Source organism: Pipistrellus kuhlii, unplaced genomic scaffold, assembly GCF_014108245.1.
Source record: "Pipistrellus kuhlii isolate mPipKuh1 unplaced genomic scaffold, mPipKuh1.p scaffold_m20_p_37, whole genome shotgun sequence".
NCBI classification, from domain to species: Eukaryota; Metazoa; Chordata; class Mammalia; order Chiroptera; family Vespertilionidae; genus Pipistrellus; species Pipistrellus kuhlii.
This window is the reverse complement of record NW_023425537.1, coordinates 71,827-98,172: the sequence shown is the minus strand read 5'-3', so window position 1 is coordinate 98,172 and position 26,346 is coordinate 71,827. Positions and strand designations below refer to the sequence as shown.

Below are 26,346 nucleotides of genomic sequence, written 5' to 3'. Positions count from 1 at the left end.
CAACAGAGGCAGCACAGTTAAAAGTGCAAGTGCTGGGGTCAACTATCACTTCCCAGCTGATGACCTTGAACAAGTTACTTCAGCCTCGCTGGGTTCCCTCATTCATCCTTATTTATTTAAGGATCATTATATCCACCTTATACACTGTTGGGAGGAGCAAAGGGAGTTAATGCATAACATATACAGTCCCTGCCCCATCGAAGTGAGGAGAGGTTCCCATGGCTACACAGCCAGGCTGAGTGCTGAAGCCAGGTCTCCTGTCTCCCTGTCCTGTGCTCCTGGGTTGGCTGCTTCCCAGCCCACCATTCCACCCCAGATGTTTGGCTGCCAGCACTGCCAACAGCTGGCTGTGCACACCGTGCTGGGGGTACGGGTGGGAGTCAGACTGGGGCCCTTGCTATAAGGAGAGTGCCCAGCTCTGCAGGAGGGGTGTGGGACAGGCATGAGGAGCAGGCAGCCGCAGGCTGGGCACCCCTGAGAGGACTTCCTTGGATCACATTTCATTGTCTGAGTGGGTCCAAGGACACCAAGTGGCTCCAGCCCCGGTAGGAAATGGCCAGGAGGCGAGCAGGACAGCGGTTCTGAAACGCAGTCCGGTATTAGGACGAGAGGGGTGTTGGGAGTCAGTTGCCACTGCCCGGGTGGCTTTCGTTCGAGCAGAGCCAAATGGCCTGGACCCGCAGAGGCCCTGGGGCCACGGCCCCCTCGGGACGCCGTCTCTGAGTCTGGGCACAGGCTCCACATTCGACGGCGGGAGGCAGCGAAGGAGGCAGGGAAGGAGGCCAAAGAAAAAGGCGCAGAAATAAGACACGCAGTGGCATTTGAACTTTACCTTGGGTGTGTTTTCTTAGTATATTTTTAATTGATTGCTTTTATTTTTAAAAAAATATGTTTATATTTATTTCAGAGAGAGAGAGAGGGGGAAAACGAGAGGGATAGTGAGATATTGTAGAAACATCAACCATCAGCTGCCTCCTCCACCTCCCCCCTCCCCCCCCTCCCCCCACCACTCTCTCCCCCATTGGTTGACTCTTGTATTAATATGTGCGCTGACCAGAGATTGGCCTGCCCGGGGCCTTGGGGTACCAGGACGATGATGCTCTAACTAACTTGCCCAGGGCTTGAACTTTGCCTTTGAATGAGCAATGGCATCACATATGGAAATTGCATGCAAAGAACCTCAGGCGTGCCTGTCCCTTTCTGGCGGGGCCTCGGGGCCAGGTGTGGCCCTGGTGAGACATCCAGCGAGGCTCATGGGCGTGGTGCTCCCTAAGCTGGCACTCACCTGTAGCAGAACACAGGCCTGTCTTAGAGAAGCCCTGAGTGCATTTTCTTCTGGGCTCGGCCCCTTCCCGCTTCCTGAGATTCTCACCTTCCGATGGGCAAGGTCCCAGGGCCTTCGAATCCTGTGGGTCTGTGGTGGGCAGTCAGACAGACCTGAGCAGGGAAAGGACAACGGGCCAGGTGCAGAAGGTCACCAGGGTGGGAAGCCCAGGGCCTAGCAAAGGGCAAACCTGGGAAAGCGAGGACCTTGCCGCCAGGTGACCTTTCCTGCCCTGGCATCTCGCTGGTCATGTGGCTTAGATATCCTGACCTTTCCCCCCCTGACCTTTCCCCCCTGACCTTTCCTCTGACGGCATGGTGCTAGCCATGGGTAGACAGACCCCTTGGAGGAGGAGCCAGAGTCCAGGAGTGACCTCATGGGACTCCCATGGACCCTTGCACAACCACTCCTTTCAGTCTCAGCCTCCAGGGTGACATCTGGGCTCTGGCATTTCAGCTCCAGGCCCGGAAAAGCAGAAAAACCGGACCAGCGACCCCACATCCAACATCAGGACCAGCCGCGCTGCTGACCAATGACTCCCAGCCCGGCGAGACCGCCCCTGAAGGTGCAGTCTGGAGGGCTGGTGAAGATGCTCCCGGACCCTCCCCTGGGGCCTTCCCTGACCCCCACCCACCCTAAAAGCCCTCCCGCCAGCTCTCCCTCCGGGAGCACACCTGCGTCTCCCCCCACCCCACCCCACCCCGGTTACTGCTGCCTTTTTCTCTCCTCACTCCGGGCCCTTCTGGGCCTCTGTGATGGTTTCCTGAGTCCATTTCTCCTTCGGCTCACTCCTTCTGCCCTGTGACCTTCCAGATAAACTTTCTCAAGGGCCGAGGCTGCTGAACCAAGGTCCAACCTGACTCCGTGGCCTAACAACCCCCGGTGCCATTCTCGCCTCCAACTGGCCCAGCCGCCGCCCTCACTGCGTGTGCCCACCCCCAAGGCCTCCACACTCCTCCTCTCCTGCGGTCTCCCCCTCTTTCCTCCCCCACCCCTGCGCTCCCGGGAGGCATCCATGGAACCCCAGGGCTCTCGGACCCCCTAGCCCACAGTCCTCCCATCACATCCCCTCCAGTGAAGCGGCTGCCTGTATTCGAAATGGTGCTGAGCCCTGAGCCCCGTCCTGCCTGGGCAGGGGCAGGAGGGCAGACAAAGGAGATGCCTCCTAAGCACTCTGTGACCCTGGCATCCCTCCCACACAGGGCGGGCGTGGGAGGCACAGAGGGCAGCGAGGCTCTGGCTTCGGGCAACACTTGCCCTGTGTGTCCCCACCCAGGCTCCCCGTTTCGCCCGCCCGCCCCCCAAAGCCCTCCGTTCCCCAGAGCTCTTCCCAGGCACCCACGCCCTTGTCTGTGTGCTGCCTGTTTCCCTCCCTTTCCTCGGAGCGGACTTGGACAATTCTTGGTTGAACCTTGCCTCACTGGGCCTCAAGGTGAGGGTGTGTGTGTGTGTGTGTGTGTGTGTGTGTGTGTGTGTGACGGGGCAGCGGGGGCGGGGTGGGGGGTGGGGGGAGGAGAGAAGGGGAAATGGCGTAGATTTTGTAAAGCAGGTTCTTAGGCTTCTTGGCCAGGGGACCCAGAAATCTGCTTTTAAACAAGCGGCCCAGCCCTGGCCAAGTGGCTCAGTTGGTCAGAGCATCGTCCCTATTGACATGCTAAGGTTGCAGGTTCGATCCCTGGTCAGGGCACATCCAAGAACCCCCAATGGATGCATAAATAAGTGGAACAAGTTGACGTCTCTCTCTCTAAAGTCAATTCATACAAATTTTTCTTCTTCATTTTTTAAATTAAATTAATTTTTTTGTGTGTGTGTCGAGGATTGACTTTCAACAGATCGCAGCGAGGGAGCTGCTCTGCCACATACGAAACCCTGACCCAGAAGCAGTCGTCTACGAATGGTTTAGGGCCAGGTTCCCCACGAACGTGCGTTGTGTGAAAGGCATGGGGGCGGCCCCCTTTCTGGCCGCACCCCGTTTCCCAGGAATTCATACAATTTATTTTTTTATTTTATTTTATTTTTAAAAATATATTTTATTGATTTTCCACAGAGAGGAAGGGAGAGGGATAGAGAGCTAGAAATGTCAATGAGAGAGAAACATCGACCAGCTGCCTCCTGCACACCCCCCACTGGGGATGTGCCCGCAACCAAGGTACATGCCCTTGACCGGAATCGAACCTGGGACCTTTCAGTCCGCAGACCGACACTCTATCCCCTGAGCCAAACCGGCATATGCAGGAATTCATACAATTTAAAAAAAACACACACACAAATGACTCACTCGATTCCAACCTGCGCACGGGGGTCTGAGGACCCCCGAGGACCATCTCCCCACCTTTGCGAGCTGCTTTGTCCTAGCACACCAGGCAGCAGACGGGCGGGAGTCTAGGGCCAGAGGGTCGTGAATCCCCCGGCACTCGGGCCAGGGGCTCTCAGATCTGTGGTTTCAGGTCATCCCCACAGCAATCACCTGCGGCCAAGGTCACGACCCCATTTTACAGATAAGCAAGTTCTGTGCTCCTTCCAGCTCGGAGACGACAGGCCCATGACCGCACCAGGCCTAACCTTGACGGCCACCGCTGAGTGACCTTGGGCAGGCTCTCTTCCCACCTGGCCTCAGGGTCCCCCCTGGGTAAACAAAGCCAGCCTCAGCACCCCAGGCTTCTCTGAGGGACGTCCAAAGACACGCAAGTCACAGCTCCGTTTGGTTGTAAGGTGGCTTCGACCTTGACTTTCATCTTTTGTGACCTAAACTCAGTCTTAACAGAATCAGATCCCACAGTCTCTAAACAGAAAGTATGCCTGGCCAAGCAGCTGCCAGGCTGGGAGCGGCCAGGCTCGGAGCAGCGGCTGCCAGGCTGGGAGCGGCCAGGCCCAGAGCAGCCGGGTCTGGTGCGACCAGGCCTGGAGCAGCAGCAGCCAGGTCCAGAGCAACTAGGTCGGGAGCGGTGGTGACCAGACCCCGAGCAGCTGGTTGTGGAATGAACCAGAGCAACAGAGGCCAGGCCTGGAGCAGCTAGGCCCAGAACAGCTCGCTCCTCACCTGCCCCTGCCCCACGGCTGCCTCTCAGACATGGCTGGAAACTTCTGTGGGAACTTGAGGGTCTGCTGAATCAAGTGATGAAGGCTTAGATCTGGATGTGTTGAGTTAGTATAGGGCTGGGGTGTTGCTCTGTGAGTGCCTTCGGTGGGGCCTGGATGAGGCTGGTTGACCTATTTGGAAATGTCTTTTGTGTGAAGTGTATCATTGGGCATGTGGAGGTATTATTGATATGAGAAAATGCTAAGTAACTGAATTACTATCTGAAAAGGGATTTACTATCCGGGAAAGGGAGGGAGGAAGAGACTGAACATAAACTGCACCTATGGATGAGGACAATGGGGGATGGGGAGGGGGCGGAGGGTGGGGTGGGAACCTGGTGGAGGGGGGAAGAAATGAGGAACCTTTGTAACAATATGAACAATAAAGATTGATTTATTAAAAAAAAAGAAAAAAGAAAAAGAAAAAGAAAGAAAGTATGCCCGGCCAGCGTGGCTCAGGGGTTGAGCATCGACCTATGAGTCGGGAGGTCACGTTCCATTCCTGGCCAGGGCACACGCCTGGGTTGTGGGCTCGATCCCCAGTGTGCGGTGTGCAGGAGGCAGGCAGCGGATCAATGATCCTCTCCCATGGCTCTTTCTCTCTCTCTCTCTCTCTCTCTCTCTCTCTCTCTCTCTCTCTCTCTCTCTCTCTCCCTTTACCCTTCCTCTCTGAAATCAATAAAAACAAACAAACAAACAAACAAACAAACGCCCAGGAAGCAGAAAGGCCCTGAGCGGAAACCAGCCCTGGATTTACCTGCCGGTGGCAGGGGGCCTGCGGGGGGGTGAATGCAGCAGGGCGGGTATGGGGACCAACCCAAACTGCAGGGAAGCGACCACATGAGTGACAGCGAGCAGGGCGGCTGTTGCAGCGGAGGCTGAAGTAAAAGGCCGTCTGCAGCCACGTCCCACTTTAGCACAACCACAGCCGCCATGACGACCCTCATGCACGCCAGCGGTGGCTCAGAAGTCAGCCTCGTGGCGGCCTCCGCCTTATCATCAGAGGGGAGCGGGCAGCGTGCACACCAACGGGCTAAAGTTTCAGCGGCCGCGGCGTTTCAGCTGCAGCACGCTCCCAGAATAGCACCAAGTTCCCGGCAGCCTTGGTGGCTCTGCAGCTGGGCTTGGGCGGGGTGGGGGGCGGGGGGTGCAGGCAACAGCTGGGCCTGGACACCGCTCAGAAGCCAGCTGGCTGGCCCTGCCCTGCTGGAGGCACCATCTCTGGTGAGTGTGGGCCTGACCAGCTCGTGACACCCTGGCTCTCTCCCATCACCTCGGGGGGCTTGGATGAGTTCGGGAGTCAGGGGCCCCCTCAGACCCTGGGGTCTGAGGGGTGGGGTCTCCTGGATGCTGTGCAGTGAGCTCTGCCGGTGTCTGGTGAGGCAGGTGGAGGGCTGAGTGTCCCCGAGGCAGGGCAGGCAGCAGCGTGTGCAGAGAGCACGTGACCGCGGGGCCAGCAGCTGGAGGAGGAAGGGGCAAGTGGGGGGAGGGGGGAGGCACAGCCCTGCCACCGGTTGGGCCTCTGCCCGGCATGGTGCTGCCTTGGGGCTGGCTCCTGGAGCTGAAGGGCTCGCTGAGAGCAGGGACGGCTGCTGAGAAGGGCTCCTGCCTGTTTGACACCTGCTCTGTGGCCATGTCCTCTGTGCCGGCCTGGGCAGCTCCTCCGTCTGTGTACCCCGGCTAATATTGACTGAGGCCCTGCCACAGGTCAGGCCCTCAGACAGCACAGAAGTGGGTCCGGCCGGACCTCCCCCTCAGAGAGCTTTGGGGGCCTCGGACCCGTGCCTACACGAAGGCGGAGGCAGGAAAGGTGAGAGGTCGGCCAGAGAGGAGAAGGTGCTTGGGCCGGAGCACAGCGCAAGCCCCACGGAGTTCAAACGAATGGGCTCTCATCTGTAGGCTGTCACTCAGCCTCCGATTTTGAATCGATGAAATGGAGATGGTTTCTGCCTTATTGAGCTCACGGGGCTGTAAAGATCAAACGTAGAGAAAAGACACTTGAAAACTGAGTTGTGCTCTGCAGAGGCGCGCTCTTGTGCTAGTGCATCTGCGGACTCGCCCCGCGCTGCTCTGAGCGTCTGGGCCCCGGGTTCTGGGAGCAGGGGGAGGAGCTGAGGGTTCGGGGCAGCAGCAGGGCCCAGGCTAGACCCTCCCGCCTAGAGAAGCTGAGGGCCTCTCTCAGTTCCTGGCCACTCATCCCACTGACAGGGACTGCCCACTTCTTAAAAATGAGTCTTCAGCCGAAACCGGTTTGGCTCAATGGATAGAGCGTCGGCTTGGGGACTGAAGGGTCCCGGGTTCGATTCCGGTCAAGGGCATGTACCTTGGTTGCGGGCACATCCCCAGTAGGGGGTGTGCAAGAGGCAGCTGATCGATGACTCTCTCCCATCGATGTTTCTAACTCTCTATCTCTCTCCCTTCCTCTCTACAAAATCAATAAAATACTTTAAAAAAAAAATGGGTCTTGCCGAAGCCGGTTTGGCTCAGTGGTAGAGCGTCGGTCTGCGGACTGAAAGGTCCCAGGTTCGATTCCGGTCAAGGGCATGTACATTGGTTGCGGGCACATCCCCTGGTCAATGTTTCTCTCTCATCGACGTTTCTGGCTCTCTATCTCTCTCCCTTCCTCTCTGTAAAAAATCAATAAAATATATTTTTAAAAAAATGGGTCTTCATTGATTTTTTGAGAGAGCGATAGACACGTTGATGAGAGAGAAACATCATTGATCGGCTGCCTCCCACAAGCACCTTTCTAGGGATGGAGCCCGCCACTCGGACCTGTGCCCCCCTGACGGGGAATCGAACTGAGAGCTCTTGGTTCCTGGGTCAGGGCTCAACCACCGAGCCACATGGGCCGGGCTGCGCCGCCCACTTTCTTTGCATACAGCACTACCGTAGGGGCTGCCAGGAAGGGTACGCGTATCATCCCATCTGTTCTCCCTGGAGCCTACCACAGCCAGGAGGCACATATCTGGAATGTGGGGCGGTGAGCTCTGGGAGGGCAGAGGGAGATGGAGGGCTGTGGGGTGGGGTCACCAGCAAAGCTTCTGGGAAGAGCAAGGGGTTTTAAAAGGGGGACTGACTACAAGAGGCTGAAAGAGGGGGCGTCCTGGATGGAGCGTGGGGCGACAGGAGTGAGTGAGGCCACAGGAAGGCCAGTGCGGAGGCCTGACCCCGGGCTGACCCGGGGGAGGGGGGTGCAGGGGCGCTTCCTGTGGGGAAGAGGAGGGAGATGCGGCCGGAGCCCAGGGGGAGTGCGGGTCACAGAGCTGTGAATGCCGGGCCAGGGAGTGTGGCCTCCTCACTTACAGGCCGTGGGAGCCCGGGACGAGGTTGTGAGCAGAGAGCAGAGGCAGGTCAGAAACGTCCCACAATGCATGGGGGTTTGCAGGGGGATTGGAGGTGAGGTAGAAGGCAAACCCGCCCCTGCAATGTTCTCAGATCTGGGGTAACGCTGTACCAGAAGGCAGGGGGACCTGCATGCAGCACTGCTGCCAGGTTTTGGGAGGGGAAGGAATGAGGGAGTTGAGAGGCCCACATCCTGGACCCTCAGTTCTGACCCTGGTTCCTAGACTCTCTCCGCTGGTGGGGGAGGCGGGCAGCCCCGGAGGCCCAGCCTCTTCTCCACAGGAGGCTGGTCAGCGGCCACTGAGCCATGGAGGGGCGGGGGCGAGGGGGGATGGGCTCGGCATCAGGTGACATTCCAGCAGGCTCCACCGCAGGCCCACTTCCGGGTACATTTCCAGCGGCTCAGCCATGGGCAGCCAGCTGTGCGAGTGCGTGTTTCACTCACCTGGCCCCTGCCCCTGGCTTCCTGCCCCTTCAGGGGCCACCGGGGTGCCTGGGTCCTCTCCCAACACCAGGCGGCACCTGCCGCTCCGACGAGGCAGTGCCGTGAGCCCGGAGAAGGGACGCACGGCCAGACCCTGCAGCCTGGGCAGTAACCGGTTAATCCCAGCACCGCCAGGGCAAGCAAAGGGCAGATGCAAACTGTTTACCACACAGAGCTCCAGGCACCTACAGGTCAGGGAGCCAAGCCCCGCCCCCCGCTCAGCAGGGAACTATTTTCACTCCACTGGGCCCAGCATGCGGCCACCCCTGGGAAGGCGGCCTCCTGCTCCCCGGGGGAGGGAATGGCTCCCGGAAGGTCTGCCAGCTGGAACCGCACTCCAGGGCGCCTGCCACCCAGGCAAAAGGGAAGTCCCTCGAGGGAGCCAACTGCGCTCCAGGCGGGCTCCAGCGGGGCGCCCAGCAAGGCCCCGACTCTGGACTGAGCGCAGGGCTCGGCGGGCGCCCGGAGGCCGGCCTCTCCAGCACCGGGCACCGGGGCTTGTCTGCGGCCCAGGAAGGCCTGGGACCGCTGGGCAGGGCAGGGCCGGTGCAGGCAGGCGCTGTGCTGTGTGCAAGGCCCCTGGTGTGAGGGGGAGGTCCGCGGGGGGGAGGGGGGCTGTCGCACCTCTTGCTGCCATTGTTTGGGCCATAGAGCGATGCGTCTGCCTCGCGCCAGGCTCTGGGCCAGATGCCAAGCACAAATGGGAGGCACGTCCCTGCTCTTGAGCGGGGCGCGGTCTGACGGGGAGCCAATCATTCAGAAGGCTGATGAAGATACACTGGGATGCCCGGGCGCTGAGGCTCAGTTGGTTGGGTATTGTCTTGGGAGGTTTGGGAGTTTGGTTCTGGCTCAGGGCACGCCCAGGCTTCGGGTTCGATCCCGGGTTGGGACCTGGGCAGGAGATAGAGGAGGCAACAGATGGTGTTTCTTTCTCACATCGATGTTTCTCTCTCTCTCTCTCTCTCTCTCTCCCTCACCCTTCCTCTCTCTCTCAAATCAATAATAATAATAATTAATAATAATGGAGATACACTAGGATCAATGATCAATAAACAAATGCTTAACAGGCCCTGGGCAACAGGGCAGCCACATGGGTTTTTTGGGGGAAGACGAAGGCAGCTTCGCAGACGAGGGCCCCAAGGCTGAGCCTGGAGACAGGACATGTTTTAAAAATCTGGGCCCAAGAAATTTTGGGGGGTGGGAGGGCCAGGATGTTGGCGGCAGAAGGAGCAGCACAGGCAAAGGCCCAGAGCATGATGGCCGGCTATCCCGGTATTAGTCACACGGGACCGGAAGAATGCTGGGGAAGCAGCCTCCAACACTGACAGGACTAAGGCTTGGAGGGGCGGACCACGGACAGAGAGGCTGACCTCGGAGCATCTGTCAGTGCCCGGCTGGCTGGGGGAGGAACATTCTAGACACAGCTCCATGTGATTTCACAGCAAGATGAGGAGGTGCTGGCAGGCCAGTTTTCCGGCAGAGGAAATTGGAGCTCAAAGATGCAGTAACTTGCCCAGGTCCCACAGCTGGCAGCTGGCAGAGCTGCTCTTGAACCCTGGGCCTGGTCCGTACCTTACTGCTCCAGGCCCCAGGAACGGGTAGTTTCAATGGGCCCACGGGAACTCCAGCACCATGTTAGGGCAGGGGGGAGTCTGACACCCCTCTCCAGTTCATTCATCCGGGACCCGCTGAACAGGGAGTGGGCAGGAGCCCTATGGGACCACTCTTCAAAGTGTTCTTTTTAGTGAAAATGGGGGTTTGTAAAGCTTCTATGTGCCCATGGTTGTTACTGGGTGAAGGGCATTTGGGGGTGAAGATGACCCTAGAGCTGGAGCCTTAGAAAGCAAGCGCACCTCCCACACATCCACTCCAGGCCCCCAGTGGCCAGCAGCACCCACGGCCTCTGACTCACAGGGGCGGGGCGGGAGGGTGAGGTTCCCCACCGCTCCCAGCACAGGGCACCAGGGCACCAGGGGCCCAGGCCATCTGCCCTGAGAGCTGTGCTTTGTGTTGGAGGCAGATCCTGTTCCAGAGTGAGGCCGAGACAAGGAAACAGGCACAGTTCTCAGAAAACTGTCCTAATTTCCACCGCGGTCCCCAGCGCGGCCCAGGCGGATGTGGACAGCTCAGCGCCCAGGGCCAGGCCTCTGTCCGGGTGACTCCCAGCGTGTGGCCAGGCACCCAGCACCCCAGCCTTCCCCCTGCCTGGGCCTGGAGTGTCGGGCGACTTGCTTTTTGGGAGAGGTCTCTGTAGGGTGAAGTGGGACCTTCCCAAAGCCGAGAGCACATTGAGAGGGAACCACAATCCATCCGTGTCTCCCTGAGATCTCAGACCTCTCCCCATCTCCCCATCTCCCTCCCCCACACCCTTCCCGCCTCTGAACTGGCTGGTCGCCTATGCTAATGGGCGACCCCTCCCAGCAAACTGATTTGGGCGTCAGTAGCCCAGTTGCAGAGGCTGCCGTCCTGGGCCAGAGTGGCTCCTCCGTCAGACCGGCTGCTCCCGGGTTCATAGTGGGCCCCCTGGGGGGTGGGGGTGAAATTAAGGCACGGAATCGCGCTCTCCCGCTTCATATTTCAAAGAGCGGAAAGAATCCCCTCCTCTCCCAGCCCAGCCTGCGCGAACAAGGCGCGGGAAGGGGGACAGGGCTCTGGGGAACCGGGGCGCCGCCGCCAGCCCCCGCCGCCCAGCACACCCTCCCTCCCCGAAGCTGGTCGGCGGGGCGCGCGCGAGGGGGAGGCGCGGCCGGAGGAGGCTTATCGCCCGGGCCGTGCGGGGTGATTCACGGAGTTAGGCTCCTGGTTGTCATAGATTGAGGCTCGCAAACAAACAGCCTGGCAGGTTCCCCTCCCCCACCTGGCCACCCCTAGCCGAGACCAGCTGCCACCCCTCCTCCCCTCGGCGCCCGTCTCCCCCCCTTCCTCCCCTCCCTCCCCGGGCGCTCCGGGCAGAGCAAACACGCCCCGGGCGATCCCCCAGGCAACTGGCGTCACGAGACCCAGCACCCGGAGACCCGGCGCCCTGCCCTCCGGCCCTCCGTGTCCCCGGGGCCCCGGCCAGGCCCAGCCCCCTCCCCCTCCCCCTCCCCGGGGCGCCGCAGCCCCCCGGGCCCCCCGCGCGCTCCCTGGGCCCCGCCGGGCGCCCGGGACACTCCGCCCGCCCCGCGCGGAGCCGCAGCCTCGGGGGAAGGCGGGCGACGGAAAATCTCTTGTTTACCGGGCCGGGGAGGCCCTAGCCCGGACTCTCTTCCTCAATTCTGCGGTTCCCTTTCTGCGGGTTCCTGGAGGGGAGAGGCGGCCGCCCGCTGATCCGCCCGGGAGCCGGGGGCGGAGGTGGGGCGTGGAGAGGGCCCAGGGCACGCGAACTCGTGGAAAAGTCCGCGGGCGGTGGGAAGGGCAGGACTGGAGTCCTCCGGGGCCAGGTTACACGCCGCCCCTGGGGCAACAGAAGCTGAAGGCTAATCGGGACAGGTCGGCGCGGGGAGCGGGGCAGCGGGGCGAGGAGCGCGCGCTCCGAGATGGCCCGGGTCCGGGCCGGTCCCTGGAGACCCGGGCGCGGGCTGGCTGGGGCAAAGTTTGCTCACGGTCCCGAGTGGTTCTAGGCTCACCAACCCCCGCCCCCCAACACTCCCCGCATTGGGGGCGCGCAGGGGTGTCCCCACGCGCACTCGGTGGCCAGGTGTAGGGGAAGAACCGAGTTCGCAGGAGGCGGACCCTCGGGGCGGTGCGTCCGCGTGTGCACGCCCCTGGAGGGGAGGGGAGGGGGCGCCGGAGGCGTGACAAAGAAGCACTGTGTGTCTCAGTGCGCGGCTCGCCGCGGCCCGGAGCGGGGAGCCGGGTCTGGCGAGGGTCTCTCGGGAGGACCCGGGAGGAAGGTGACCAAGGCGAGGTGTCCATCGCTGAGAGGCGCTCCGGGGCGGCGGCAGGACGTGTTTGCGGGGAGGGAGAGCCAGCTCGCGAGGTGCGCCGGGCTGCACCCCAAACCGCTCTCCGGAGAGACAGCGCCGAGCCCAGGAGCCGGGTGCGCGGGAGTGCGCGCGCCCGCGGGCGGGGGGCGTGGCGGTAGCAGCAACAACCCCCGGCGGCCCCGCCAGCAGCTCCGGCGCCCTCCCTCCCGCCTCCCTCCCTCCGGCCGGGAAGTGCGCCTCGCCGGAGCCCGGAGGTGAGCCGGGGGAGTGAGCGCGGGGAGGCTGGGCGGGCTGTTACCGGGCGCACCGATGGCACCTACCTGGCCGCGCTCCCCAGTAAGCGCCGAGTGGAGGTGATGTCACGGTAACGCGGGCGCCGGCCCGCCCTCGCCGGGAGGAAGGAGCCGAGCCCGCGGAGAGGCCGGCGTGAGAGCGAGCGAGCGAGCGGGCTCGGCCAGCACAGCCCCGGTCCGGGGAGAGGCAGGCCCCGAGCCCCGAGCGCCCGCCCCGGCCCGGGCCGCTCCGCCAGGGCTGGGCCTGGCCCCGCGCCCGGCCCGCGTCCCTCCCACTCCGCCCGCGCCGGGCCCGGGGCCGGAGTTGGCCCCAAACCCCGCGCCGGAGCCGGGCGGGCGGCGCGTCCCAGGTAAGCGCTGCCGCCCCCGCCCTGCCCGCCCCGGGCGCCCGGGGGAGCCGGTGTGGCCCGCGGGGAGCGGACGGGGGCGCGGAGGACCCGCTGGGGCGCAGAAACTTTCCAAACCCGCTCGGGTTCTGTGGGCGGCGGCTCCGAGCGGGAGGCGGCGGGGAGGGCCGCACAGTCAGGATCTCCAGGGGCCCCCCTCCAGCCCCGCTCCCCCTGCGAGTCTCCAGCCCGCGGCGGCCCGTGGGCGGGCGCCCTGCCCGCGGCGGCGCCGGGAGGGCAGGGCTCAGAGGCCGGAGGAACGGGGAGAGCCCGGGGGCCCTGCGCCTCTGCTCCAAGGTTCAGGGGAGCGTAGCTGGGACCCCATGAGTTAGTGGGGAGGTGAGGGGGTGAAGAGGGGAGCACTCAGTCCTGCTGCGCCAAGTTTGGGGTTTCAGAGGACCCAAGAGCCTCACTCCTGGCGGCGTGGCTTCCAGATCCCGTCCCTCCCCCCACCCTCCATGGCTTTCCCAGGGCCCTTCCCAGCCTCCGGGGCCGAGCAGCGCCCCCCACCCCCAGGCCGGCCGCTTTACACCCCGGAAAGGCCCACAGTGCTGGCCCCAAAGCGGGGCGTTTGCTCCTGGGGCCACCCCACCCCCTCGAGCCTTAGTGTGTGTCTGGGGCTGGGGGTGGGGTGGGGTGGGGTGGGGTGGTGGGTGGGAGTGCTGTTGGGGGTGGGGCACATTCCACTGACATTTCCAGAACGGACCTTTGGATTGGGGACTTCCAAGTTTCAGAAGGCGCTGGAATTTTGGCCCAAAGGCGCACCCGTGTGGAGGTCTGGGCAGGGGTTCCAGGAAATCCCCCCAAATCCTCCCCCCCGACTCACTCACACACCTGGACGCTGAGGTGGCTCCGCACAGGCGTTGGGGAGGAAGGAGGGTGGGGGGAGAAGGGGCGGAGGCGGGAGGGCTGTCAGTGGGTCCATCCATCTCTGCTGACGGCTGCTGAGGGCGGCAGGCTAGGGGAGGAGGGAGGATGCCCCGGGCACTCCTGGGGAGCCTGGGTGCCTCTGGGAGGGCGCCCTGAGGGTCCCGGCCCTCTGGGGAGGAAACCTGGCTGAGGACTGTATCCCTGTGTCCTCCTGAGCCTGGGAGACGGATGGGGCGAGGGGTGTGAAGCCTGGGGTGCTCTTTTGGGGGTGGCTCTCGGGGCCTTTACGTGAATGGAGGGCGAAGGGGAGGAAGTTGGTTGCTTGGAAAAGTGGGTGGGAAGCGCAGTATCCCTGCAGGACGGAGCCAGTTGGGGCTGGCTGGGCCCGAACCCTCTGGTCCTCCGGGGGCCTCCCTGCTCCCCAGGAGGGAACGCGGGCAGAAGGGGATTCTGGAACCGGGTTGGGCGGAGTGGCTGCGCTGGGGAGCGGCTGGTTTCAGAGGTGATTAAGGTATTTGTTTGTACGGCTGACTGCAGGGAGCTCAGGGAGCAAAAGGGCCCTCTGGCCCAGAGAAGAATCTGAGGCTGGGCCCCGAGCTCGGGAGGCAGAGGGAGGGTCAGCTCCTGGGTCTCACCGAGACCCTCCAAGCAGAAGGTGAGACCCGGAGAGGAAGGAGGCGGGGCTGGGAGGGAAGTGGGCAGAGTCCCTCCCGTGAGTGAGTGATTTTCAAGGGCCTGGCGTTTGGGTCTTGCTCGCTACCCTCAGACCTTGGAGCCTGGGAGGGGAGACGTGTGCACACACGATCCTAACCCGCAGGTCTCAGGAGGCAGCCTCGCAGAGCAGGCTGGAGGGACCCGTGGGAGGGAGCATCTCCAGGCAGAGCTGGGTCCGTTCCCCCTTCACCATCTTAAGGGGGGCGCCCGCTGACTGGCCGAATCTGGAAGTCAGACTCTTCTGAGTCACCCTCACCAAGGCTCCTGCTGGCTGGCAGGGGTCACCATCCTGGGCAGTGGACAGCAGCCCGGTCCACCTGCTCCCCCCACCCCCCATTCCCCACCCGAGTCAGTGCATTCTTGTCTCCCCAGTTGCCTAAGGTGACCAGACGAAATGGTTAAAAATCGGGACTGTCCCGCCAAAAGCGGGACGTCTGGTCACCTTACACTCGCCCTCCCGTTGGCCAGGGAGCAGGAGAAATGAGACCCATGGGGCGGGAAGATGTGTTCCCTCTGGGGTTGGTAAGTTTCAAGGCAGCCTGTTCGGTGGATGGGGGAGGAGGGGCCATTGCTGTTTCCTTCCCTGGAAATTCCCCTGCTGGTGGGTCCTCGGGGGCCAGACTTGCAGGGTAAGGCCTGGCCCCGGGCGCAGGCAGAATGGAGCTAAGAGCCGGATGGGTGGAGAGGAGTGGCCTGTCAGGGTCCCAGGGCTAGATGAGACTCGGGGTGGTGGTGGTATACGGATGTGGCGGTTGTCAGGCCTGAACGTGTAGCACAGGCTCAGCATCCCTCCTCCCACCTCCCAGGCCTTAGGTTTTATTTTGGAAAGGCTCTCTCGGATCTGCCCTTTCCGGCTCACCTTGGGTCTCGATCTTTCAACCGGACGAATGTGCCCTCAGCAAATCGATGGTCTGTGCTGTGTGCCAGGCTCAACGCTTAAAGCACAACCCAGGTTACGCCTCCATCCTGCAGCCAAACGGCCCTCAGCGGCTCCCGCCTGCGTTAGAATGATGCTCCAGGCCCCTTCCCTGAGGCATTTCTCCTGGGACTTCCGCGCGCAGCTTAGCTCAGTGTGGCGGGCTTGGTGGGAGGCCTCCTTTCAGCCTTTTCTGACCCCAGGCCTGGAAGAGCTTCCTTCTCCATGTTCCTGTGCCTTTCTCTCCCCCAGAGGTGACATCCTTTGTGTGGCACCTACCTTATTCTTCCCTGTGGAATTCTCTGGTAGATCTGTCTTCTCTTGTTAGATTTTTAAAATATTTTTATGAGTTTATTTGATCCACACTGATCTCAAATGCTGTCTCCTATCAGATCTTTAAAGACCAAGTTGGGGACTGTGTTTGCTCCTCTTTGCACTTCCCAAAGTCCCTAGAACCGTGGTCTGCAAACTGCGGCTCCTGAGCCACACGTGGCTCTTTGTCCCTGGAGTGTGGCTCTTCCACAAAATACCCCGTGCAGGCGCGCACGTACATTGCAAATGAAACTTCGTGGCCTTTGTGCGGAAGCCGGTTTTCGGCTCTCAAAAGAAATTTCAGTCGTTGTACTGTTGATATTTGGCTCTGTTGACTAATGAGTTTGCCGACCACTGGCCTAGAACAACCGGGCCTTGTCCCCTCGGTGTGTGGTCCGTGTTTGCAGCCTGGAGTCACTGACTGTCCTAAACCCGGACGGGAAGAGGCGGGTGGGAAGCAGGAGAAGCCCTTGAAGGTGTGCAGGTGCCGGGAGGCTAAGTCTGGGCGGCCATTCTCAGGGTGCGGTTCCACCTCTCCCCACTGTACCCCACGTTCAGGCTGCCTTGCTGTGAGTCAGGGATGCCCGGGGTGGGGCCGAGAGCTTAGGACCCTGTAGTGGAGCATGTCACCGTGACGAAGCCCCTGGAGTTCAGCATTTCTCCTCACTCCTCAGCCCTTCCTGCCTCCCTCCTGTTCCCTCGCTTGTAAACACAGTGTGTGCTTTCTTTTCTTTCTTTCTTTTTTTTTTTTTTAAATATATTGATTTTTTTTACAGAGAGGAAGGGAGAGGGATAGAGAGTTAAAAACATTGACCAGCTGCCTCCTGCACACCCCCTACCAGGGATGTGTCCGCAACCAATGTACATGCCCTTGACCAGAATCGAACCTGGGACCTTTCAGTCCTCAGACCGACGTTCTATCCACTGAGCCAAACCGGTTTCGGCAGTGTGTGCTTTATCTGCGATTACACACAGTTTCCGGCAAAAGATTATTTAAGTCACGACATAGGAGAAACCTGCTTTTACATTGGAAGCCAGGAGAAGTAAGTGCCAAGTTATTTAGGGGGGGGAAAAAACACGATAGAAAAATTCACACAATGTTAATTTATTATGAGTGCAATTAAAAGAGAGTTCATGGGAAAGGCAAGCTTAATTGAACAATGAGGAGGTAGCTGAGAAGGCAGAGGTGCCTGAAATATCTTTAAGGGGCACGTAGGATATCCTAACGGTTGTTGTTGGAAATGGATGATATCTTGATTATGTCCGTTTCACTCGGTTTATGAGTTTTCTTTTGTCCTTCCAGTTAATTTTGGAGAGACAATTTATATCGACAGAGATTTAGGATTTGTTTTTTTTTTTTTTTTTAGAAATTAAGGAACCAGGAATGGTGAAAATGTAAGGTGTAACCCTCCCCCCTCTCTTTTCCTCTCCCCTCCCCCCCCCAAAAAAAATGAGAAGAGAAGGTGGTGGGGAGGAGAATTGGATTGTGCCATCCCCCTGCAGCCACTAGTGGTCACTGTCAGCCCAGGCAAGCTCGGTTGCTGTCTTTCTGGAGGGTTCCTGGGCTCCTGGGGTTCGAGGAGGAGGCAGGGTTGTCTCCGGTATTGGCACACAGAATTCCTTTCAATGCGGAGCTCTGCGTTTCATAGAATTCCGCCATTTGTAACTTACGTCTCAGGGCGCTTACATCTAATGTTCTCCAAGTACAGGTAAAGCCTGTGATGGGGAAACGCATTGATTTGGTCTTGACTTTCTCTTAACCTCCACATTCTGCTCTCCCACTTCATCCAGGGAAAACCGGGTTGCCATTGAGAGCCGGGGCCTGGGAAAGCCGCGGCCCGGAATGGCCGAACCAGTGGCTGGGATGATAAGAGTTCACTTCCTGGTGTGAATAAAAGACATTTTTTTCCTGCTTTCAGCTGCAGTGCTTTAGTTTTCCATGATAGACTCGTTCCTTTGGGTGTTGCACGGCCCTTGCCTGGCTCTTGCTTTTAACACGTTAGCGCCTCTCAGGAGAAGCTTCGCATTCAGTCATTAACTCCCTGGCTGGGGAATCGCTTTATCCTGCCGCTTACACACTTGAGCTGCACAAAGAACTGGATTCTGAAGCGAGGCTTTGGCACTCAGAGTGGGAGAGTGAAGGGCAGAAAAGGGAAGTGGGAGGGAGGGAAGGGATCAGGGGGAAGTGCTGATAAAGACAACTTTTCAATGCTCTTTGATCTTTTTTTTTTTTCTCTTCCCTTTTTCTGGCGGCAAGGTATGCCTGTCACCGGGGCTTGTAAAATGCTTGTTGAATGAATGAACAACGGACTCGGTGAGCTTAGGGCTGATTCCCCATGGGCTCCGGCGTCCCATAGACAGACTTCAGGGGCATGGTGTCTGGCCTGCCGAACGCTAGGAGTCCCAGAGCAAGAGAGGAAGTGCCGAATGGGTGGCATGCTTGGTTTGCACTTGCTTATAAACCCCTTCCTCCTTCCTACCCCCCCCCCCCCCCGTCATCCCCCAGCTGCAAGAACCCAGGGAATATGTAGATCCACAGGATGGGGGTAGGACCTGAAAATGCAATGACAATTCCCCCCTCTTCCCTGAGTGGGAATGACAGACGGGCTTCATCTCGTTTGCCTCTCTGGTCAGTGGCCATGCCTTCCAGGAGTTCTGCGTTGAGGATTCTGGCCGAAACCGGTTTGGCTCAGTGGATAGAGCGTTGGCCTGCGGACTGAAAGGTCCCGGGTTCGATTCCGGTCAAGGACATCCACCTTGGTTGCGGGCACATCCCCAGCAGGGGGTGTGCAAGAGGCAGCTGATCGATGTTTCTCTCTCATCGATGTTTCTAACTCTATCCCTCTCTCTTCCTTTCTGTAAAAAAATCAATAAAATATATATATATTTTTTTTAAAAGAAGGATTCTGAAGCCCAGGGAGGACTCTCTCCTGATCAACGTGTGCTGTGCCCGGGTTCAAGCTCTGGGAAACAGCACTCATGTAGGCGGCTGACTCTGGGGAGGACTGACTGTGCCTTTTCCCCCTCCGTCTTCAGGGACCCCGCGGGAGCCCGGCCTGGGAGCCAGGATGGCCGTCCGCAGCGCCTCGCTGACCTGCCTGGGGCTGCTGCTCTTCCTGTTCCCGGGGGCGCAGGCCCAGAACCGAGCCCCGCCCGGCTGCAGCCCGGACCTCAACCCGCTCTACTACAACCTGTGTGACCGCGACGGCGCCTGGGGCATCGTCCTGGAGGCCGTGGCCGGGGCGGGCGTGGTCACCACCTTCGTCCTCACCATCGTGCTGGTGGCCAGCCTGCCCTTCGTGCAGGACGCCAAGAAGCGCGGCCTGCTGGGCACCCAGGTGTTCTTCCTGCTGGGCACCCTGGGCCTCTTCTGCCTGGTGTTCGCCTGCGTGGTGAAGCCCGACTTCGCCACCTGCGCCGCCCGGCGCTTCCTCTTCGGCGTGCTGTTCGCCATCTGCTTCTCCTGCCTGGTGGCCCACGTGCTGGCCCTCAACTTCCTGGCCCGCAGGAACCGCGGGCCGCGGGGCTGGGCGCTGTTCGCCGTGGCGCTGCTGCTCACGCTGGTGGAGGTGATCATCAACACCGAGTGGCTCATCCTCACGCTGGTGCGGGCGGCGGGCGAGGCCGGCCGCCCGGGCAACGGCAGCGCGGGCGGGGCGGCCGCGTCCCCCTGTGACATCGCCAACATGGACTTCGTCATGGCGCTCATCTACGTGATGCTGCTGCTGCTGGCCGCCTTCGCGGGCGCCTGGCCCGCCCTGTGCGGCCGCTTCGCGCGCTGGCGCAGGCACGCCGCCTTCGTGCTGCTCACGGCCGCCACCTCCATCGCCATCTGGGTGGTGTGGATCGTCATGTACACCTACGGCAACCGGCAGCGCAACCGGCCCGCCTGGGACGACCCCACGCTGGCCATCGCGCTGGCCGCCAACGCCTGGGCCTTCGTCCTCTTCTACGCCATCCCCGAGGTGTCCCTGGTGACCAAGGCCAGCCCCGAGCAGAGCTACCCGGGCGACCTGTACCCCACCAGGGGCGTGGGCTACGAGACCATCCTGAAGGAGCAGAAGGGCCAGAGCATGTTTGTGGAGAACAAGGCCTTCTCCATGGACGAGCCGGCCTCCGGTAGGTCCGGGGCCCCGCCTGGCGGCCCTTTTCCTTCCGCGTTGCTTACTGCAGGAGGGGGCGCCGGGCTGAGCCGGGTCCCTCAGGCTTATCCGTGGTGCTCTGCCTTCAACTCCCATAGTTCCATTTTTAAAGAATATATTTTATTGCTTTTTTTTACAGAGAGGAAGGGAGAGGGATAGAGAATCAGAAACATCGATGAGAGAGAAACATCGATCAGCTGCCTCCTGCACACCTCCTACTGGGGATGAGCCCACAACCAAGCCCTTGACTGGAATCGAACCTGGGACCCTCCAGTCCGAAGGTCAAATTGGTTAGGGCCCAGGCTCTGCTAATGGGACAGGCTCTCCTGGCAGGGCCCAGCTCCAGGAGTCCGGTGCCCGGCGGTGGGAGAGGCGGGAGGGGAGCGAAGCTTCGGAACCCGTGGTCCCCGCCCCGGGAGCCACTTGGGAAGCAGGAGCGGGAGGGCCGTTCCGGGGAGACCTGGCCAGAGGCGCTCCCGGCTCCCGCGAGGAGTCCTCTCCGGCGTTTGCACACGGGGAGGACCCCGGCCTGTATGGAGCACCTGCTGTGTGTCAGGCCTGTGTCTCTCCACATGTTCTAGGCATGCACCTCGCACATGCACTGCCTCAGCCGTGTACTTGTTGGGGCCTAATGCTCTCAGCCTTTGTCCTCTCAAGATTTCTTTCCCTTCGTTTATTTATTTTTTCCTCCAAATAGAAAAATCAATCATCGCGTGAGCCGGGCACTTAGCTCTGGGCTATGGTCCCTCTGAGCTGTGGGCCATCGGCCTGCGGCAGACAGACAGACAGACAGACCGACCCCCGCGGGGCCGGCCTCCAGGCCCAGCCCGTCCCGGGCCTGGCTGGCTGGCCGGCAGGTTCCCTGAGCCACCTGACGGTGAGGCCGGTCGGTCGGGAAGCCAGCTCCTGGCGGGAGGCCGGGGAAGTGTTCCTGCCGCTGAAAATAGTCCTGGAGCCGGGCCCAGGGGCCGAGGGACAGGATGTGTGTGCGGTCCCCCCGGGGGGCTCTGGGCCGTGGGTCGCAGGGAGTCGGTTCCCAGCTCCGGAGTCTGGGGCTGCAGGGCCTGTGCTGTGTTCACCCCGGGGCCTGGCAGCTGGCCGGCTGCAGCCGAGGCCCCAGCTGGAGGCTGGCCATCTCGGAAGGCCGCCGGAGGCCCGTGTGCCCTCGTGGCCTCTGCCCTGGAGGCAGATGGCGATGTGATGACAGGAGCTGTTTTCTGAACCAACTCGGAAGTGGAGGGGGTCCGAACAAAGGGGTGTTGGGTTCTGGAGGGGCCCCCACACCTACAGCCTCACCCCCAAGCTGGCCAGCCCCGGCCAGGCGCCCTCCTGGGTTAGAGGTTACCCGGGGAAGCCTGGCTCCTCTCCCCGCCCCCAGGGCCTTGCTCTCGGTTGGGAAAGGGCGCTGGGAGCCAAGCCTTCAAACCTCTATTTCCTTGCAGCCAAGAGACCAGTGTCGCCGTACAGCGGGTACAACGGGCAGCTGCTGACCAGCGTGTACCAGCCCACCGAGATGGCCCTGATGCACAAAGGCCCGGTGAGTGGGCCCCCGAGTCCCCGGGACTCTGCGGAAAGTGGAGCCCGGGCTCGGGGCGGGCGGAGGGCCGTGCGGTGCGGGGGGAGGTGCAGGGGGAGGTGCAGCGGGGGGGGGGGGGAGGCAGGTGTCTCCACTCCGAGCCTTGGGAGAACTCAGAGCCCCGGCTCCTGGTGCCTTTTCCTGGAGTCAGTGCACCCACCACCTCAATTTCACTGCGATGGGACCTGCCCGGCCCGAGGTATCGGGGGCTGCGGGGCTCTCTGAGCTGGCGGGAGCCGCCAGCTTCCCCCTCAGAAGCTTTGGGAGGGACCGAGGAGGGCCTGGGCCAGCCGGGGGTCACTCTTGGGGACCCAGTCTGGGTAGGTGTTTACATCCCACCACAGCTGCCTCCTCCCCCCTCCCCCGCCGGCAGGCAGGCAGGCAGGCAGGCAGCGGCTCCCAGCCTCGCCTCCCCTGGGTTCTGGAACAGATGCTCCCTGAGCCGGGGAGGGGGTGGGAACAGGAAGGCGGCGGGTCAGGCTCACTCGCCCCATGCGTGTTCCTGCTCCCGGCTGGCAGGCGCAGCGGGAGAGGTCAGCGACCCGCCCTGGCAGGAGGCTGGGAACCGGAAGGAGGGAGGTCAGCAGGGGGGCGTTCTCACCCCTCCCACCAGGAGCCTGGGCGAAGCTCGCTCTGAAAGTCCCGGCCGGGCCCCTCGGTCTCCCTAAGCCCGGCCCTGCAGCCCCCGGGAGCCGCGATGGGCAAAGGAGTTTCCGAACATGGGCAGAGCCTGCTGGGCCGCAGGGCGCCCACGCTTGCCGCCCTCCCTGCCGAGGGGGCGGACGCTGGGCTGGCAGGTGATGCTGTGTGGCCCGCAGGCCTTGGGCATCACCAGCACCTGGGGTCTTCCTCAAAATGCAAATTGGGTGCAGCTGGGGCTGCGATGAATCCCACGGTCAGCATCTCCTCGGTGACGTCACCCTGGTGCATGATGGGAGTAAGCACCTGTAGAAATCTGCAAACCCTGCTCATCAGGGCTTCCTCCCTCCCTCCCCGCCCCCCACCAGGTGTGGGTGAGGTTTACACAAACAGCCCAGGTGATTCGGACCCGGGTTTGAGAACGCCCACGGAGATGTCTCAGGAGCTACTGGGGGATGGGGAGCTGGAGACCACCAGGTGGGCAGCTCGGGGCCCTGGAGCCGCAGGGAGCTGGGCTGCTCAGGACCCTCCACCGTGTCTCACCCACACACGGGCGGGACCGCTGCAGCTTGAACCCGGTTCCAGCAGCTGATTTGGGTCTGAGGTCTCCAACACGTGCACTACCCACACCCAAAAGCGTTTGGGATTTGAGCCTCCCGTCAGGCAGGCCAGCCCAGACTTCTGGAGGAGAACTCTGTGGGCACAGCCAGGGCCTGGCACACCAGCCACCATCATGCTGGTGGGGGTTGGAGGGCCAATTGGGGGGGACGCGGGTAAGAGTCTTGGAGGAAGGGAGGCTGGGAGCGCCGGACAGGTGACAGCCGCCCGGCGTGGGGAGAGGCTCCTTCCGAAGGGGCAGCCGAGCGGAGGGTGAGCTCAGGGGCTGGCCGCCGCGGGGGCCTGGCTGGGGTGGGGGAAGGGGAGCTGGCAGGCCCCACCCGCAGGAAGCCGCGTGTTTGTGAGACCACCCGCTCTCCCTTCCAGGCCGAGGGACCCTATGATGTCATCCTCCCCCGGGCCACCGCCAACAGCCAGGCGATGGGCAGTGCCAACTCCACCCTGCGGGCCGAGGACGTGTACGCCGCTCAGAGCCACCAGGCGGCCACGGCCCCGAAAGACGACAAGAACTCTCAGGTCTTTAGAAACCCCTACGTGTGGGACTGATCTGGCGCCAGGAGGCGGCCGGCCGATGCCCTCCCGCTCCCCGTGCCCCTCGATGGCTCCGGGCAGCTGGTGCCTCCGCTGCGAGGCCCTGCCAGGCGGCCAGGGCTCCGTGGCGCCCAGGGGCCCCGCCCACTCCTCAGTGTTTGTGGAGTCAGGGCCACCCCCGGCTGCATGCCAGGGTCCCCTCCAGGGGTCACGCTCCGGCCAAATAGTGTTCTTCTGGGGGGTGGCCATGCAGCACCTGCGTCCTCCGGAGTCTGCAGAGATCCCTGCAGCCTGGAGAGACGTCACAGGCGCTGCCCCGGGCCTTGCTCCTCCGTGAGGGACAAGGTGCCTAATAAACACGTTCTTTCTGCTTTGGTAACGCTTCCTCCGGGAATGCCGTGTCTGGCCCTGCTCCGGGTCCCCATGAACCGCTGCCGCTGGGCCCACTGGCGGCTTCTCCCTCCTCCTCCCTCCTCCCTCCTCCTCCCTCCAAACCCAGCTCACTGACAGCTACCACGGTCTGTAGCGGACACCCTAAGCCGCCCAGTGGGGTCGGGGTCCAGGTGGGGCCTCACTCCACTCGGTGCTCTTAGGCCCCTAGGCCGGGTGGGTTCACAGAGGCGGCGGAGAGGGTGGGGCCGAGTTCTGGTTGATCTCACTCCTGGGCAGGAAGTATTCAGGCCTCAATGGTAAAGCCCTCCTCACCGGCTCCCCAGCACCCCCGAGGCTGCCCCCAAAGGTGGGCAGGCCATTCTCCTTTCCAGAGTCCAGATCCCAGAACTGTTACCTTTTTAAAAAATATATATTTTATTGATTTTTTACAGAAAGGAAGAGAGAGGGATAGAGAGTTAGAAACATCCATGAGAGAGAATCATCAATCAGCTGCCTCCTGTACACCCCTTACTGGTACATGTCCTTGACCGGAATCGAACCTGGGATCTTTCAGTCTGCAGGCTCATGCTCTATCCACTGAGCCAAACCAGTTTCGGCAACTGTTGCCTTTTTAAGTTCAACGGGGCTGTAGGAGAAAGTTAGGGGTTAGCTCTCCTGCTCCCTACTGACCCAGAGAGCCTGCACAGCCTCCCCCTGCACAGCCTCCCCAGGACCAGGCAGGCTGTCTCCGGACCCTGGCGTCCAGCGGCCCTGGGACAGCCAGCGGCCAGAGGCCGGGCACAGACAAGCAGCAGTGTTCTGACCCTTGGACTCGGGTCACGGGCCTGCCAAGCCCGCCTCCCAGGCCTGGGAATGTCCCTCCCCATCGAGCCAGAAGCTATTTTCTGACACCGGTTGTAGGAAAAAATGTCCTGCTGGGAGGGGAGGGAGGGAGGGAGGGAAAGGTGGCCGGAAGAGAGGAACGGACCTTGGCCCCAGCCTCCCCTGTGTCAGCCTGCACCAGCCCGCCCCCGGGGACTCCCAACGCTTTTTTTAGTAAAAACCAGCACTCGGGCCCTGAGCAGTGGGGTCCCTTTGACTTGTTCTTTCTGGTTACTTCAGGCTCAGTCCCCGCAAAGTAAACCGAGATGGTAGCCGCCTGTGGCCTGGACTGCACGCCGTACCCTGTCCTCAGGCCTCTGTCCCGCTGGCAGGGCCCTGCACCTTCCCCACCCTTGTCCCCGGAGCTGGGAGGGCCCGGAGGCCTCCGATTGGGAGCAGTGGACCGAGTGTGGGGGTGGGGGTGGGGGGGTGGGGGAAGGGGGACGGAGGCCCTGTGAAACCCGAGGCTTAGGGCTGGGCTCGAGGGCCACCCCTACCTGCCCTGCCAGCCTCTCCTGGCCCCCAAGTGACAGAGGCCACAGGAGCTGCCTGCAGACCAGCCTGCCTCCATCCCCCTGGCGACACCCTCCCCCACGGCACAGCCCGTGTCCTCAGGCGGTGGCTGCAGGGCCCCCCTCACGTGCCCAGTCTGCACACGGTGACCTCCCTGGCCGTGTCCCTGGTGTCCAGCGTGTCCTGCACCCGGTGGATCGAGGCGGGGCTCCGGGAGTCTTTGGAGGCACACCTGGCAGGCGCTGCCCCCGGCCTTTCTCACGGGGCCGTCACCAAGGGACCATGGAAGGCTGCGAGGAGGAAGGCAGGGCTTGGAGGCCCGGACAGCTGCACCTCCGTGGCCTGAGGGCCCTGGACCTGAGCCGCCACGGGCGGCGCTTCACTCCGCTCCCCTCTGCACCCTCCTCCCTCACCTTCGATGGACCGGGCGCCGTGGAGACACAGGCAGGGCTGGGGCTGCATTCTCGGGGACCAGCGGACGGGGTCTAGGACAGACCTGCAGGACGGGGAGGCCCCTCGGATAAGCGGCATCTGGGGCTGGACACTGCCATTTCCTGCCATTACCTCACCCCGGGCACCTCCGTGTGCCGGTGCTGCACTCCTCACCCAGGATGCCAGAGGGTCCTGACGCCACCCGGGGAGTGGGGACCTTGGCGGGGCCTGCGTGAGGCTGGCACCAAGGACAAGACGCATGGCTCCAGATTTGTGGGGGCCTCGGTAGCACGGTCTCCCTGGCCTTGTCCTGCTCCCTGGTACCAGCAGCAGGCTGGTCCAAGAGGGGGCTCCCCAGTGTGCCCCCCGCAGGTGTGCCCCATGTGCAGGTCTCACCCCAGCATCACTCTGGGGCCGTGTGGGGGAGGACCAGAGCAGTCAGGCCCGCAGCTCCAGTGCCGCCCCCTCCTGCCTGCACCTGTGCCTTGTCCCCCGAGTCTCTCCAGAGAGGCATGGGGGGAGCGGGCCCAGTAGATGAGAGGAGAGCTGTCCCCCACATGTGATAACACCCCCCATCCCCACCACCGTTACCATCCATTGTACGGGGCTGTTGGTTCCATGAATGGAGTATAGTCTCCCTGTGAGGGAAGAGCGGGGGGAGCCCGGTACCTCAGGCGGCTCCCGATCTAGGTTAGTGGCCCCAGGATCCTTTGCAGCGAACAAAGGGACGGTCCTGCTTTCTGAGGTGATGGTATCTCGTGAGCCCTCGGCCGCGCCAGGCGGCCAGGGCGGCAGCCGCAGTGAATGCGGGTTTGTTCCCGGTCCGAGTCCCCGGAAGCCTGGGGGAGGCGCGGGAGGGGTGCAGCCTGCCCGGACTCCGGCACGCCCCCGGCCAGCGGAGAAGATGGGGCAGCGGGCCAGCGGCATCGCACACCAGCCGGGCAGGAAGGACGCGGCACAGGCCCCAGCCGCCACGGTGGCACCCGGGAGACCTCTCAGCCGCTGCCCAAC

General features: G+C 62.1%; 1 protein-coding gene across 5 annotated transcripts; it reads left to right on the top strand.

The window, feature by feature from the left end:
- The first annotated feature begins 12,176 nt into the window (after window positions 1–12,176).
- GPRC5C (G protein-coupled receptor class C group 5 member C) lies at window positions 12,177–25,372 on the top strand. 5 transcript variants are annotated; one of them, XM_036461428.2, is made up of 5 exons: window positions 12,177–12,393; window positions 18,667–19,749; window positions 21,215–21,309; window positions 22,972–23,121; window positions 24,631–25,372. In XM_036461428.2, exons 2-5 carry the CDS (start codon window positions 18,699–18,701, stop codon window positions 24,661–24,663), a joined length of 1,329 nt encoding a protein of 442 aa, XP_036317321.1. In that variant the 5' UTR covers window positions 12,177–12,393; window positions 18,667–18,698; the 3' UTR covers window positions 24,664–25,372. The 5 variants fall into 5 exon arrangements, with proteins under 5 accessions (XP_036317321.1, XP_045426706.1, XP_045426705.1 ...); XM_045570750.1 differs by lacking the exon at window positions 24,631–25,372 and adding an exon at window positions 24,566–24,583; XM_036461433.2 differs by lacking the exon at window positions 12,177–12,393 and adding an exon at window positions 12,524–12,782.
- The last annotated feature ends 974 nt before the right edge of the window (window positions 25,373–26,346 follow it).

Coding starts and splice junctions, on each gene's coding strand:
- GPRC5C (XM_036461428.2), top strand. CDS start 18,699: ATGGCCGTCCGCAGCGCCTCGCTGACCTGCCTGGGGCTGCTGCTCTTC. Junction 19,750..21,214: donor CATGGACGAGCCGGCCTCCG/GTAGGTCCGGGG, acceptor ATTTCCTTGCAG/CCAAGAGACCAGTGTCGCCG. Junction 23,122..24,630: donor AAGACGACAAGAACTCTCAG/GTCTTTAGAAAC, acceptor TGGTTACTTCAG/GCTCAGTCCCCGCAAAGTAA.